The following is a 13,862-nucleotide window of genomic DNA, read 5'->3' on the forward strand; positions in this document are numbered from 1 at the left end:
ACTCAATATCACCTTCAACAGTCCAGCGTGTTGTCTTTTTAAATGTTGGGTGCTGTATGAATTTACGTGTATCTGTGCGTGTGTTCTGTAAAAGAGATTGTGTATGTGCTTGTGAATGGTGGGTGTATGGGTGCATGCTTTTTAATACAAGTGTGTGAATGAGTGTGCATGTAAATGTGTGAGTGTGAGTGCATGTGTGCGCATATGGCCCGCTCACTCCTCATCCCGAGTCGAATTACTAGCCGCCTCTTCCACCCAAAAACAAATGACATCTGAAACACACATTTAATCTGCTGAGAACAAGTACACAACAAGACTTCTGAAGCACAGCACAACCTAATGAGTTGAAAAAAAACCATGTAAACTGAATTAGAATATGGAAAATAGTAAATCTAGTGTTACCTGAAATACAAGCAAACTTAGCTGCCTAAAATTATATCAAGTCTGCAGCAGTTTCTGGCTGTCATGTAGCAAGAGGATAACTTAATCTAATGTAACCTAGATAATATTCTAATCTATTGTCACCATGCACTAAAACAAAGAAAAAGAATACTTGCAATCTAAAATAGTTTGCAACAAAATCAGATTTTCAGATTTCAAAACTTTATTCGGTTAAAATACAAATAACCATAAAAGTAGCAAACAAATACAACAGGCTACAGTGAATGCAACTCTAAAAATAAATGTTCAGTGAGGGAGATCAATAGATTAAAAATGTAAACCATTACTCTATCCATTTGTTTCCGTAAATGAAACACAGTTTTTAAAAATTTTAAGACCACAGTTACCGTTAAAACCATATCCATTCTCTGGAGATCTAAAAAAGCTGAGCGGTAATTAGTAAGATTCATTTCTTTTAAAAAAGGGACAATAATTTCAGTACGAGAGGCTCTATAAAATCTGCAAAAGAAAAGGATATGAATGTCCGATTGTTGTGAAAAGCCATCACATGGGCAAGTGGGCAAAATGCGGGTCCATAGGTTCATACTAGGAAAGGACACCAGTCTAAAATATATACAAAATCTAAATCGAGTTAAAAGAAAACGATCATAGTTTGAAATGGGCAGGGAAAGATATGGCTGTACAGTCTTAGTCTCACATAGAGTAGGGTGGTGGGATTGTACAGAGTGTTTCAAGATTTCAACTCTCCTCCTCTTATCCTCAAGATGGTCCAGGCAGAGGGCTTTCAATGTGCTCCTTGAGATGCTGTCCATTGTAGATGGATCCAAAAAAATAAGAGAAGCACCCCAAATCAGTTAGGAAGCACTTAACATATCCCAACCATTGTGATCTCTCCACGTGCTCCAGGCGAAGGGTGTCCTGTAACAGAGCCCGGTTCATAGTACAACAAAATCAAATCAAAGCTAGAAGCAGGCAGCTAAATCCAATGTAATCTACTATACAGCTCAATTTAATTCTGCCTAAGGCATACTAATTTTAGCGCAGCCTAAACCACGGTCATACTGAAGGCTGCCTAATATGCAGCCAAATCGATAACTATCTAATGTTCAGCTAAACATAATGTAGCATGTAACTCAGCCAAGAAATAAGGCTTCCGAGCATACAGGGAAATGTAATACAGTTGGCCTATGCCAAATCTTGAACGGTTTAGCACAATGCCAAATTTCATGCAGCCTGTCACACAATCAGATTTAATAAGGCGTGGTACTAAACCACAACTAATGCAACACTAACCACAGGATTTTGATGAACGGTCTTTTTTGCTTTGGAACCAAAAATACATACTAAGTTCATGAAATGCTCTATCTTTCAGAAGACCCATATTTTCATGTACTCTTTTTTTTCTCCTCTTTGCTTACTGAGCCTAATGATCAGTTTCGTGAATGAGTGTATTGTGTAAATAGATGTCATAGTTTCAATACATTGTCGCACCAGTACTGAAGTCCGACTGAGGAACTGCAGCCTCGTCTAACTGAAGATTCTATGGCAAGAGAAGACCTTACAATAATCTATGTATGGAGGGATGTCGACATAGCAAGGATGCTTAATATACATAGGCAAAATTAACATACTTCCCTACCTCAACCTTCCTGTTGTTGATTTTATAGGATTCGGTAGTGTTGGCTTAGTGTTGTTCCTGGACGGTATTACATGATGGGTTTCGTGCTCAAAGTTTTAGAATGTACTCACTTTTATAAAAGCAGATTTGAGGTTGCCCTGCACATCTGCTGTGCGTAGTGATTGCACCTGGATCTTTACATAGTTGATTGATGGATTACTGGAGACAGCGACCTGGAAATTGGAAATGGATGAGAATAGAAAAATATTAAACATATAGGTAACAGCAAACAAAACCATGAGCCACCCATTCTCCTTAGAATAAAAGCTATCAATCTAGTTGTAGCCGAGTTACAGTTAAATGCAAAACGTGGTGTTCCCTGACATGTCATGCCCCACTGTCCCAGGTCTCCAAGGGAAGTTAGGGGGAGTAGCTATTGTGTATTGCAAATCCTTACCTTGAAACATGAAAGTCCCTCAACCTATCATTTATAATCTTTTTATTTGTGGATTAGTTCAATGCAGGGTGATTAATCCAGTAAAAGGTGGTATGCCTTGTTCTAATCAACAAATGGTTGTTTTCAATTGCTCCCATTACTACAATTAAGTTTCGGCTCCTTATCCATGATATAATGAGCACTTAGCGACTGCTGAGTGTTGTTGCAGGGCACTGGAAATAAAAGGGAGAGTTGAATATAGGTTATACCATAAACAGATGTATGTAAAAGAAGTAACATCATAAAAACCTATGCAGGACGACTAGGGTAGACAAATGTGCCTCCAATTTTTCTGCTTTCGATAACTACGAGACAGCTTTCATGTAAAAGTTATTTTTGATCCAACTCAGGCTGATTCTTCAGTTTTACCAACACAGTCACTATGTGGTTCTTTATCCTTTTTTTAATTACATGATTCCGACGATGTATCAGTCTGTGGACCATCAGGACTCCTGTTATCTATCTTCAGGCATTGTTTATTGCTGATATATTGTCCCTTCTGCTACTCTCACTCATTGTTGATGCTTCTGCTACTTGGCTGGTTGGACCCATTGTTGAAATCTCAATTCCCTATTGATTCGTGTCCTGCACACAATTTCTGACTTCTTAAATACTTTGTAGATCCAGTGCTGCTATCTTTGTTTCTTTCTCTGACTCCTGGAAGTTGATGATAGTGTATCCATTACTTAAGAAAACATACACTGACCCCACAATTCTGAGTAGCTACTGCTCAATCTCGCTCCTTCCTTACTCCACTAGGATTCTTGAAAAGAGATTTAACAGGTTAACTCCTAGTTATCAGAGGTCATTGAGAACATAACATCCTCAATGCTACTCGGTTAGGTTTCCACCCTTTACATGGCATGGCAGTGACTGTGACTCTGTTATCTGTTGCAGACTACATTTGCAGACAGCTTCATCAAAAAGTGCAGCACTCAATCTATTAGATTTAAGCTCCACGTTTCATAGTCTCAAATAAAAAAAACTATGTGACAGACTTTGCTACACGAGGATTTGCAACAAGTTTTCTTTCCAATTCTTGTCAAGCAGTCACAATGAAACCTTACTGTTCTAAACTGACAACGTTAGTCCTTGAGCCCTACTTTGTTTAGTATGGATATTACTCCACTCTCATGTTGTCCTTAGTTTTGGCTTCGATGTAATTGCCTAGGCTGACAAGACTCAGATTGTTGTCTGCTTTGCTGACAGAGTCATTTCCTCCTCAGTGAACTTCAATGATATTTACTGAGCATTGCCTCCAGGATTGAAAGCCATTCCTTGAATCTCAACAGGGATAAACATAGCTAATAGTATTCATATGAGCCTCTTTGAATTGATCCCTTCTTGGTGGCCATTGGAACTGAGTACGCTCCTATCCCACACAACTGAACTAGGAATCGGCGATCTCTCATTGATGTCGGTCTCTCGTCCTGTAAACAAATCAACAGTATTTACTCTATTTGGTTTTCTTAAACCTTCCCATGTTGAGCAAAATCCGACCACTGTTGCTGAGTCACTCTCCTCATACTGTGGTGCAAATTGTTGCTCTAGCTCGCATTGATTTTGACAATTGTCTCTTTTGGGGTTGCCAAAGAAAGCTATCTCTCAACTACGGTTAATTCAGAATTGTGCAACTATGGTGCTAGTAAACTTACGTTTTCTAACCCCAGTTTATTCCTATCTATGTACGTTGCACTGGCTCCCTGTGCAATAATGTATACACACCAAGATTTTATGTATCTGTCAAAGAGATTTTTTACAATACAGGCGCATGTTTTATTCCATCTAGGGTTACACATTATGTGGGCTCTCAATGCCTCCATTCTTCTGGTGATTGATGTCTTCATGTTCCCAATTTACACCTAGCAGCCTAGGAGGCAGATTCTTGCCCCAAAGATGTGGTACATTCTCTTTTTGCCCTGAACCTAATCACTTGCAGTTTTGCAAGGGCATTAACACTGGACTCTTCAGATTGCAGTAGTCAATGTTTTTGCTTCTTATTTATAGCTCGGAGATACCCACTTTGGGTACATGTTTGTGCTTATCAAATGTTCATTCATGAATTCATTCAAGGAGGCTGCTTGCTAAGATGGTTCCAGCTTGTTCCATAAAGTGTCCATGTGACATCTGCGGCACCAGAGGCAAATAGCTCATCCCTCCACTAATTTCAGGCGGTTACTCCCAATTTCAAGTGAAGCGCCCTATCACTCTCGGACATCTGGGATAGCATTGATTTGTGTTATCCAAGCCCATGCCTTCTCTGAAAGTATCATGGCTTAGGATGACTTTGTCTCGAGTTCTTCTTTCGCACTAAATTCAGTTGAAGAGTAAGTGCTGTTTTCGGGTCTGATACAAAGGCTAGAAAAGTATGTGAAATTCTTAAATTCACATTTGAACGACAAGTTCTGGCAAACAGAATCCCACTCTTACATCACTGTGATTGCTAGAATGAGGAACATTCGTGTTTGCATAAAGTATCTCTTTTGTGGGCAAAACTCACTTTTAAACTAGGGATCACCACGCCTGAATGAAAACCATCTGGGCAGAACCAATGGTATATGCTCAGATCTCTCGACTAGCGGCCAATATTCTTAACCACTTACTTCCTGTTGACTTCTAATTTGACCTCAACTTCAGCAATCGGGGTTTGGGCAATGTTGGTGACACAACAGCATTTCTTATTTATCAATTTATTTAGGTGATTTAAAGGCCTCTGAATGCCCCCATTAAACATCGTGAAGTCATGAAAAGTGGTTTGAAGGACACTGCAACTCGAAGTCTCTGACTCTTGCTCTCATGAGCTGTCGCAAGTTGTCAATCTCAGGGCTACAAAAGTAGGTACAGCACAAGCTGGTCGAACCTAACAAGATAATGTTTAATTTGGCAGCCTTGTCTCTAATTCAAGAAGAATGGTACAGGGCGGCTGAACATTTGACTGAATCTAAATGTTTGGCATTGCACTACCCATATCAATATGCACAAGATATGAAAATTACTTTTGTGACATACTTTCCATTCATGAGCTGCAAAAGTTCCAAATATCTCACCCTTTGTGAGTGAAACCTCTACCTGTGGTGCACCACATTGGCTGCAGGGTGCTACAAGACGTCGTGCAGTCGTGAGCCTGGGGGCCTGCATTCTGCTGATGGCTTCTGGGAAAGGGTTTGCTGGACAGTCAATGGTGTTTCCTTCACTCTGGCGAGCCGTGATCTTAATGCGCTCACAGCCATGTTGGGAGCAGTAGCTATGTCCTTTGCGAGAATCATGGGCTTGGAGGTGGATAAAGAGATACCTTAGAAGAAATATGACAGAAAATATAGATGTCAGATGCTGTGATCACAGACAATCTGTAATTGAGTGTGTGATCAATAAATGGGTGATTTCAATTGGACCAGAGACCACACAAACCAAAGCACGTATACACTTAGAAAAGCTCCAACTCTTCATCAATGTTATGATATCCGGAGATCACAAGTGTACTGGGGAACTAATGGTGGTCCAGATCCATGGTACGCCACCGCTAGTGGTATAGCTGAAGACACTGGTCTGCTAGTTGATATATTCAGCAAAGACATAGTCAAATCTACTGCTGACATGATGGTCCTCAGTAATAACCCTCCAACAACCTTGAACCATTCTGACTTATGATGCGGTTACCATTGTGTGGTGTCATTAGACTGCTAGACATCCTTCTACTGCCACCAACAGGTTTCTCATTTAGATCCTACAAGTGGACTTACAGGCAGGGAAAGAGATATCCTATACATGGAGCCAGAATGTGTACCACAAGTATATCTGACTATCATTTTTTAGCTAAAGTGAAATCAAATGCTCAATTCTTTTAAGTAAACCACCCGTATCTTAAAACATTGTCTCAATAGCAGAGAGATGAGGTACTCAACCCATGACACATCATAAAGCTACAACAAATGTCTGCCCCCAGAATCTGAGCCTGGTATAAAGGCTAAAAGAACGCCCAAAACATGCAGAGCAAGGGAACATTACACATTAGATATTAGTAGTTTGTACAGGATGGCCATGGCACGCTATCCATGAATGCCTGCCCGCCATTGTCGGTGATACACCACTGGTCTCTCAGTGCTGTATACAAGCGTGGCCGTACTCAGCGGAATAACATACGGAAAGCACTATCTGCCCAGAGTAAAGCTCCACATTGCGCAGGTATGAAGAAATTGCACTTTTTGAAAGCACCTAAAATATAAATATAAATCAAGCCAAACGGATATGTAAACCAAACTAACTTTATATCAGGAAAATGCAGTCATAAAAAACAAAGCTACATAATCCTAACTAACATAAAAATTAAATACCATGTGTGCGCTGTCTATCACTGAAGCAAAACATTAACCTTAAGACCCATCGGGTGGCTCAGACTCAATCAATCAAAAACGTAGGCCTTATACTGCAGGGTGATTTCAAAACGAAAATACTTTTAAGTCTTTCATAGATTTCCCCTCCAATTAAGGGACATTCCCTGTAGAATCTAAATGTTGGAATATCCTCTTCTTTGCGTGAGCTTCATAGAAAACCTCAAACTGTAAAGAATGATTTATTTCCTAAGTGAGCTGTTGGTTGTATCCGCTCATGCAATCACCATATGCCCTTCCAAGCCACAGTGTGCACTACAACTTTAACTTACATAACATAACATACCATACCATAATATAACATGCATTAAGCAGGTGCACAGGCTCAGCCCCCACCACCCCTGGACTTACCCGTGACCAGTCCTCTGACTAGTCAATGCCTTTGCGGGCCCGGCTCTAGCGCCTCGAGGAACCTACCTTCCTTCCTATCTATCTCTCTCTCTCTTCCTCCCCCTCACCCTCTTGCCTTTTCTCTCTCCATGTTACCTTTGTCACTCTTTCCTCTGCTGTGCTTTTCACTTGTCATTTTTGTTCTATACCTCTCATTCACTCCGTTCCTCTGTTTTGTCTGCTTTTTCCCTTTTTTCATTCACTCAGTGTCACTGTTTTGTCTGCTTACGCCAGCTTTTTATTCACTTTTTTGCCTCTGTTTAGTCTGCTTTTACCCATTATGCCACTGTTTCCCTCCTGTTGTGCTCTCCCACTGTGCCCCTTGTCACACTCCCTTCCTATCCTATCTGTTCACCCCTCTCTTACTACGTACCTGCTCCTCTCTCCTCCTGCTCAGTTCCTGCTCTCCTGCTGGCCGCATTCTTCCTCATCCCCACCCACTTCCCCCTGCGTTCCTCCCCTCTCCAAGGACCTACATAATGGTGGCCATGGTGAGGACAAGGCACTAAGCAGGTGCACAGGCCCAGTGCTTCCTGGACTGCCTGCAACCAAGATTGGTCAAGGCCTTTGTGGACCCGGCGAGAAGGAGTCACCCCTATTTTTGAAGACACCATCAGCTGCACTGCATCTGCATAACCTGGAACCGACTTCATGGAACACATCAACTTCAAATTGCAAATCAGGGGGGTCAACTACAACCTGGGCGGGACCCTGATATACCTACCTCGGCCCCAAGCCAATTTCACCAATAATGAGAAAACAGCAAAGCTCTCGCAACCACAAGGCAGTAAATTAACATAATATACAGTAATGACAATAGAGTGAGGAACAACAGCAGATCTTGTATTTTCAAAATTCCCAAAGACGGTTTATTTGGATCCACATTCAGCCGACACGTGTTTCGTCGTGTTCAAAAATGGAGTCAACACGACTCTTCAGGGCTAGTAAAGATCCAGGCATCTATCGATAAAATAAAGTTGCCGTAATGGAACGGTGAATCCTGTGTGTAAATCGAAAAGGATCACAGTGTAAGTAATCACTATTGACTCAGATCCGGGTTGTGAATACGATTCGGTTAGGACGTGGGCGCTCACTGAAGCGCAATGGTGAAAGCATAAAGAAACTAGACACGTGTGAGTGTCAGATTCTACCGGGAGGGGATCCAAAAGGCAGGGACTAGAGTAGTCTAATTGCTTGTTTTAAAACATAAGCGTACGCTTCCATTTGGCATCCCTCCTCTGTGTGTTCCCGGTCGCCGTGTTCCGTGTCCGTTTGGGTTATCCCGTTCGCTCTTGACGCACCACGCTACATACATTATTTTCTAACCACACTGTAACGGTTACTGTAGGCAGAGCGCCTTCCATCTGTACTGAATATAACCCTCACAGCTGTATCTTCAATTTCACCAATAACTTCATTGACCTCCTAGGAGACCTCAATTTCCATCTAGAAGGCCAGAACAACCTCAACTTAGCCTCACTCTTAGATAGCCTCGAAAACCATGGACTAACCCAACGCACCCAAGATCCCACCCACACTGCAGGACACATCCTGGACCCTGTCTTTAAATCCTTCACTAACATCACAGTCAACACACCCATACCGTCATCTGGACCGACCACGCCATAGTCGGTTTAACAATATGCATCTATGATCTCAGAAGAAACTCCCTAATTGGCACAACGCACCAACACCGGAGCAAATTAGCTGAGGAGGATTGGACTTGCGGCCTCCACCAGAACCAACTGGAGCACAAGGGCCTCCTAGACAACTTCAACAAATCGATCTCCTTCAGTACCAACACCCTGACCTCCTGCCACATAGCAAAAACAAGAAAACAGGCCAACAGGTAAATGGAAGATTTCAATAACCAAAAGACAGTGCAAACAACTATGACGGATGTGGAGAACAAGCCATAGGGAAGTGGAAAAGACACATTAAAATCCGCCCTGAGAAGATTCCACCAGCAAATCTAGGAAACCAAGAAGGCTCTAGCCAAACACAATGATACCAGTTCCAACAGCAGCAAATACATCTTTCCTATTGTCAAGGACTTCACCATACCCACAGCAGTGGCTAGCAACATCAAGCCAGCCCAAGACCTATGCAACGACCTCTTGGACTACTTCTGTAGCAAGACCACAGTCATATACAGCAACTTTTTCCCACCACTAAATGACACGAACCTTGCAGAAGCCTCCCAGTGACAGACAAGGTTAACAATATAACATCATAGGACACTAACAGCACAGAGGAAACCACAGAAATCATGGAGACCAAACAGTCCAGGGTCCCGTCCCACCCTTACCCACATCATGACTTCGACAAAGGATCAACCCCCATCAGCAATTCCCTGTTCCTCATTCTCAAAACCTCCAACAATAACGCCACCTTTCCAGAATCCTGAAAGCATGCATCCATTGTGCCCACTAAAGAAACCCTCAGCCAACCCAACGAAACTCGCCAACTACCGACCAATATCCCTCCTTAAATACCGAGACAAAGTCCTGAAGAAAGCCATTAACTGACACCTCTCTGACCGCCTCGCAATAAATAGCCTGTCAATGGCAACACAATCAGGCTTCAGAACAAACCACAGCACTGAACCTTGTCTCCTCGCAGCAACAGAAGAAATCCAGAAATCCTTGACAGAGGGGAAACCTCACCCCTCATCCTTCTAGACCTCTCTGCAGCCTTGGGACACCACCTCCCATTCCATTCTGATCAGATGTGTTCAAGACACAGGCATTCAAGGAGGCGCTCTACAGTGGATCTGCATGTTTCACACTGGAAGAACCCAAAATGTTGACATGCATCATACTCCTCAGAAGCACAGGAACTAATTTGCATAATCCCACAGGACTCCTTGCTCAATCCGACCCTCTTTAACGTATACATGAACCCGCTGGCAGATATTATCCAGGCTCACATCAACAACATCCTCACCTACGCAGGCGACACACAACTGATACTGTCCCTCTCAGACAAAACACACAGCACCAGGATCAAGTTTACCGCATGCATGGCCAAAGTAGGCACCTGAATGAAGACCAGATGCCTCAAGATGAACACAGACAAGACCAAAGTGGTGATTTTCATGAAGAACAGCTGACCGTGGGACTCCACCTGGTGACCGACAGAGCTCAAACCTGCTCTCATGCCTGGCATGAAAGCTAGAACCATCAGAATCATTATACATAGCAATCTAGTCCTGTCCCCTCCAGTTAACAGTTGTATTGTTCTGTTTTAATCCTGAAGATGCTCAAGATCTTTAAGTGGCTACTGAACAACACCAGGTAAATGGTTCAACCACCTCTTCATCGGTATACAACCATTACCACGCAACTTTTACAACGACCTACCATTACCACGCATTTTTTACAACGCAGATCCATTACAACGAAATACCATTACAACGCATGTATTTACAACGCAGGTACCTTTACAACGCATACCATTACAACGTAAGTATTGGTAAGTATATAATTTTATTAAAAATATTATAAGTTTGGGTATTTGGGTAAAGGGGTATTTTTAGGGTTTAGGGTCAGTTTTGGGTTTTTGGGTAAAGGGGTATTTTTAGGGTTTAGGGTCAGTTTTGGGTTTTTGGGTAAAGGGGTATTTTTAGGGTTTGGGGTCAGTTTTGGGTAAAGGGGAATTTTTAGGGTTCAGGGTCAGTTTGGGGTTTTTGGGTAAAGGGGTATTTTTAGGGTTCAGGGTCAGTTTTGGGTTTTTGGGTAAAGGGGTATTTTTAGGGTTCAGGGTCAGTTTTGGGTTTTTGGGTAAAGGGGTATTTTTAGGGTTCAGGGTCAGTTTTGGGTTTTTGGGTAAAGGGGTATTTTAAGGGTTCAGGGTCAGTTTTGGGTTTTTGGGTAAAGGGGTATTTTTAGGGTTTAGGGTCAGTTTTGGGTTTTTGGGTAAAGGGGTATTTTTAGGGTTCAGGGTCAGTTTTTAGTTTTTGGGTAAAGGGGTATTTTTAGGGTTCAGGGTCAGTTTTTAGTTTTTGGGTAAAGGGGTATTTTTAGGGTTCAGGGTCAGTTTTTAGTTTTTGGGTAAAGGGGTATTTTTAGGGTTTAGGGTCAGTTTTGGGTTTTTGGGTAAAGGGGAATTTTTAGGGTTCAGGGTCAGTTTTGGGTTTTTGGGTAAAGGGGTATTTTTAGGGTTCAGGGTCAATTTTGGGTTTTTGGGTAAAGGGGTATTTTTAGGGTTCAGGGTCAGTTTGGGGTTTTTGGGTAAAGGGGTATTTTTAGGGTTTAGGGTCAGTTTTGGGTTTTTGGGTAAAGGGGTATTTTTAGGGTTTAGGGTCAGTTTTGGGTTTTTGGGTAAAGGGGAATTTTTAGGGTTCAGGGTCAGTTTTGGGTTTTTGGGTAAAGGGATATTTTTAAGATTAAGGGTCAGTTTTGGGTTTTTGGGTAAAGGGGTACAGGGTAAAAATTAAATACAATTAAATTTAAATTACATTAAAATAAAGTAAGTACATTAAATTAAATTTAATTAATTACATTTAAAAAAATTAATTAAATTAAATTAAATTATATTAATTTTAATTAATTTACATTAAAAAAAATATTTTAAACTTACCAATACTTACGATGTAATTGTATGCATTGTAAAGGTACCAGCGTTGTAAATACATGCGTTGTAATGGTACTGCGTTGTAATGGATCCTGCGTTGTAAAAATTGCGTGGTAATGGTAGTCGTGGTAAAAGTATGCGTTGTAACGTCATACATCCCCTATTCATCACCAGCAGACTGGACAACAGAAACACACTATACACAGGAATAACCAACCAATTCACAAAAAGACTCCAGACAATCCAGAACACATCAGCCAAACTGGTCCTTAATATTAATAATTTAGACGCAGGCTGATCCTGAACAATGGCAATTAATGCTGATATCAGGGTGACTGATTGTTAGGAAAATCCTGGTCTTAAGGTTGCAAAACGAGGGGAAATGCATTATTTCTCCTCGTTTTTGCTTTTTCCATGTGTGCTGCCTTGTGCAGCACACACGGAAAAAGCAAAATGCCATGGTTTGTTTATGTACAGGAAGGTGTCCCTTACTGTACATAAACAAACCTTTTTTAAAATACAATTTTGTATGTTTCATGTGTGCTGCATGAAGCAGCACACATGACAGTTACAAAACTGCCTTTTAGGATTGGTTATGTGCAGGAAGGGAGACCTCCCTACACATATCAAACCCTCCCCTGCACACAGACACCCTTGCACTCTGGTGCACGGGTGCCTGCGATGGCGCTAAGTTGTGAAATCGCAGGGGATATGCAAGGCTGCACCACATCCTTGTGAATATGGTGCAGCCTTGCGTTTCCAAAGTGGTGGAGCATGTTGTTAAGCCCAGGAGGCTAAAGACAGGCTCCACCACTTTGTCGTACATATGGCCCGTAATATAATCCAGTGGTGAAATTGTGAAGATCTATGGAAGGATGGAGAATGTTTTCAGAGTGGTTCACACCTCTGCAATAGGCATAGCACAGCCAAGGCCTATTTTCACCTACAAACTCAGACATATTCTAACAGAACATAATAATAATAATAATAAAATCATTTATAAAGCGCCTGGTTACACTAACTGATGTGTCCCTGCGCTAGAAGCAGCTGTATATGCGGCTAAGAGAGGGCCCAACGGAGATCACGACTGGAAGAGCCAGGATTTCAGTCCTTTCCGGAAATTGTTTTCTGATGATTCCGCATGAAGAGAAGGAGGTAGTGTGTTCCAATTTTTGTCTGCCTGATAGCTGAAAGAGCGACAACCCATTCACGCTCTTTGGATTTTTGGGACTTTGAGCAGGTGGACTTCTGTTGATCTAGGATGGCGTGTCGAGTTGTAGTGGGTTAGGAGATCATGCAGGTAACTAGGTCCCTTGCCCTGTAAACTCCGGTGGCAGAAGCACAAGGCTTTAAAGAGGATTCTTCTATCAACAGGCAGCCAGTACAGGGAATCAAGGGCTTTCACCGAGGAAGCTCATTTCAGGTAGATTGAGAGCTGGGCATGCTGCCTTATACTGAATGCGTTGTAGCCTATGGAGACTTTTTTTGTTGCTCCCAAGTAGAGGACATTTTCATAGTCCAGTTAAGATGTAACAAGTGTGTGGATCAGGGTTTTTCTGGTTGAAATGGGGAGGATATCCAAAAATTTCTTTAACATTTTGAGGATTCCAAAGCATTTCCCTGTAACCTTCCTGGTGTGTGTATCAAAGGATAGTTTGGAGTCGAGCTAGACTCCCAGATTTTTAACTTCTTCATTTGGGATAGGCGGTGAACCCAGCATCCCAAGGAGTTTGAGGGTACTAGATAACAAGTGTTAACTGTCTCCCAAGTCAGTTGTACTCGTTTTACTTTCTTGTCAGATAAGTATGGCTTAGTAGACACACAAAGATTTTAATCTATGAGGTCTAACACAAATTCCTATGTGGACGCACAAGTCCACTGAGTCATCAACATCGAGTTGGATAAGAAAGGTAAACCTGGTGCCTTGGGCCAGCACATAATATGAGAGATGTTATCATGGTTCAAGGCAGAGGCACAATTACTGAGATAAGTC

The 13,862-nt window shown here is 41.9% G+C and overlaps 1 protein-coding gene across 1 annotated transcript in view; it reads right to left on the reverse strand.

The window, feature by feature from the left end:
* LOC144823963 (cell surface hyaluronidase-like) overlaps window positions 1-13,862 on the reverse strand; it is a 582,809-nt gene that overhangs the window by 30,780 nt on the left and 538,167 nt on the right. Inside the window, exons 21-22 of the mRNA XM_078682928.1 lie at window positions 5,586-5,808; window positions 2,152-2,253 (exon numbers count right to left, since the gene is read on the reverse strand). Of these exons, the coding sequence (XP_078539054.1) occupies window positions 2,152-2,253; window positions 5,586-5,808 (325 nt within the window). The remainder of the gene's footprint in view (window positions 1-2,151; window positions 2,254-5,585; window positions 5,809-13,862) is intronic.

The sequence above is a fragment of the Lissotriton helveticus genome, chromosome 3_1 (assembly GCF_964261635.1).
Source record: "Lissotriton helveticus chromosome 3_1, aLisHel1.1, whole genome shotgun sequence".
Taxonomy (NCBI): Eukaryota; Metazoa; Chordata; class Amphibia; order Caudata; family Salamandridae; genus Lissotriton; species Lissotriton helveticus.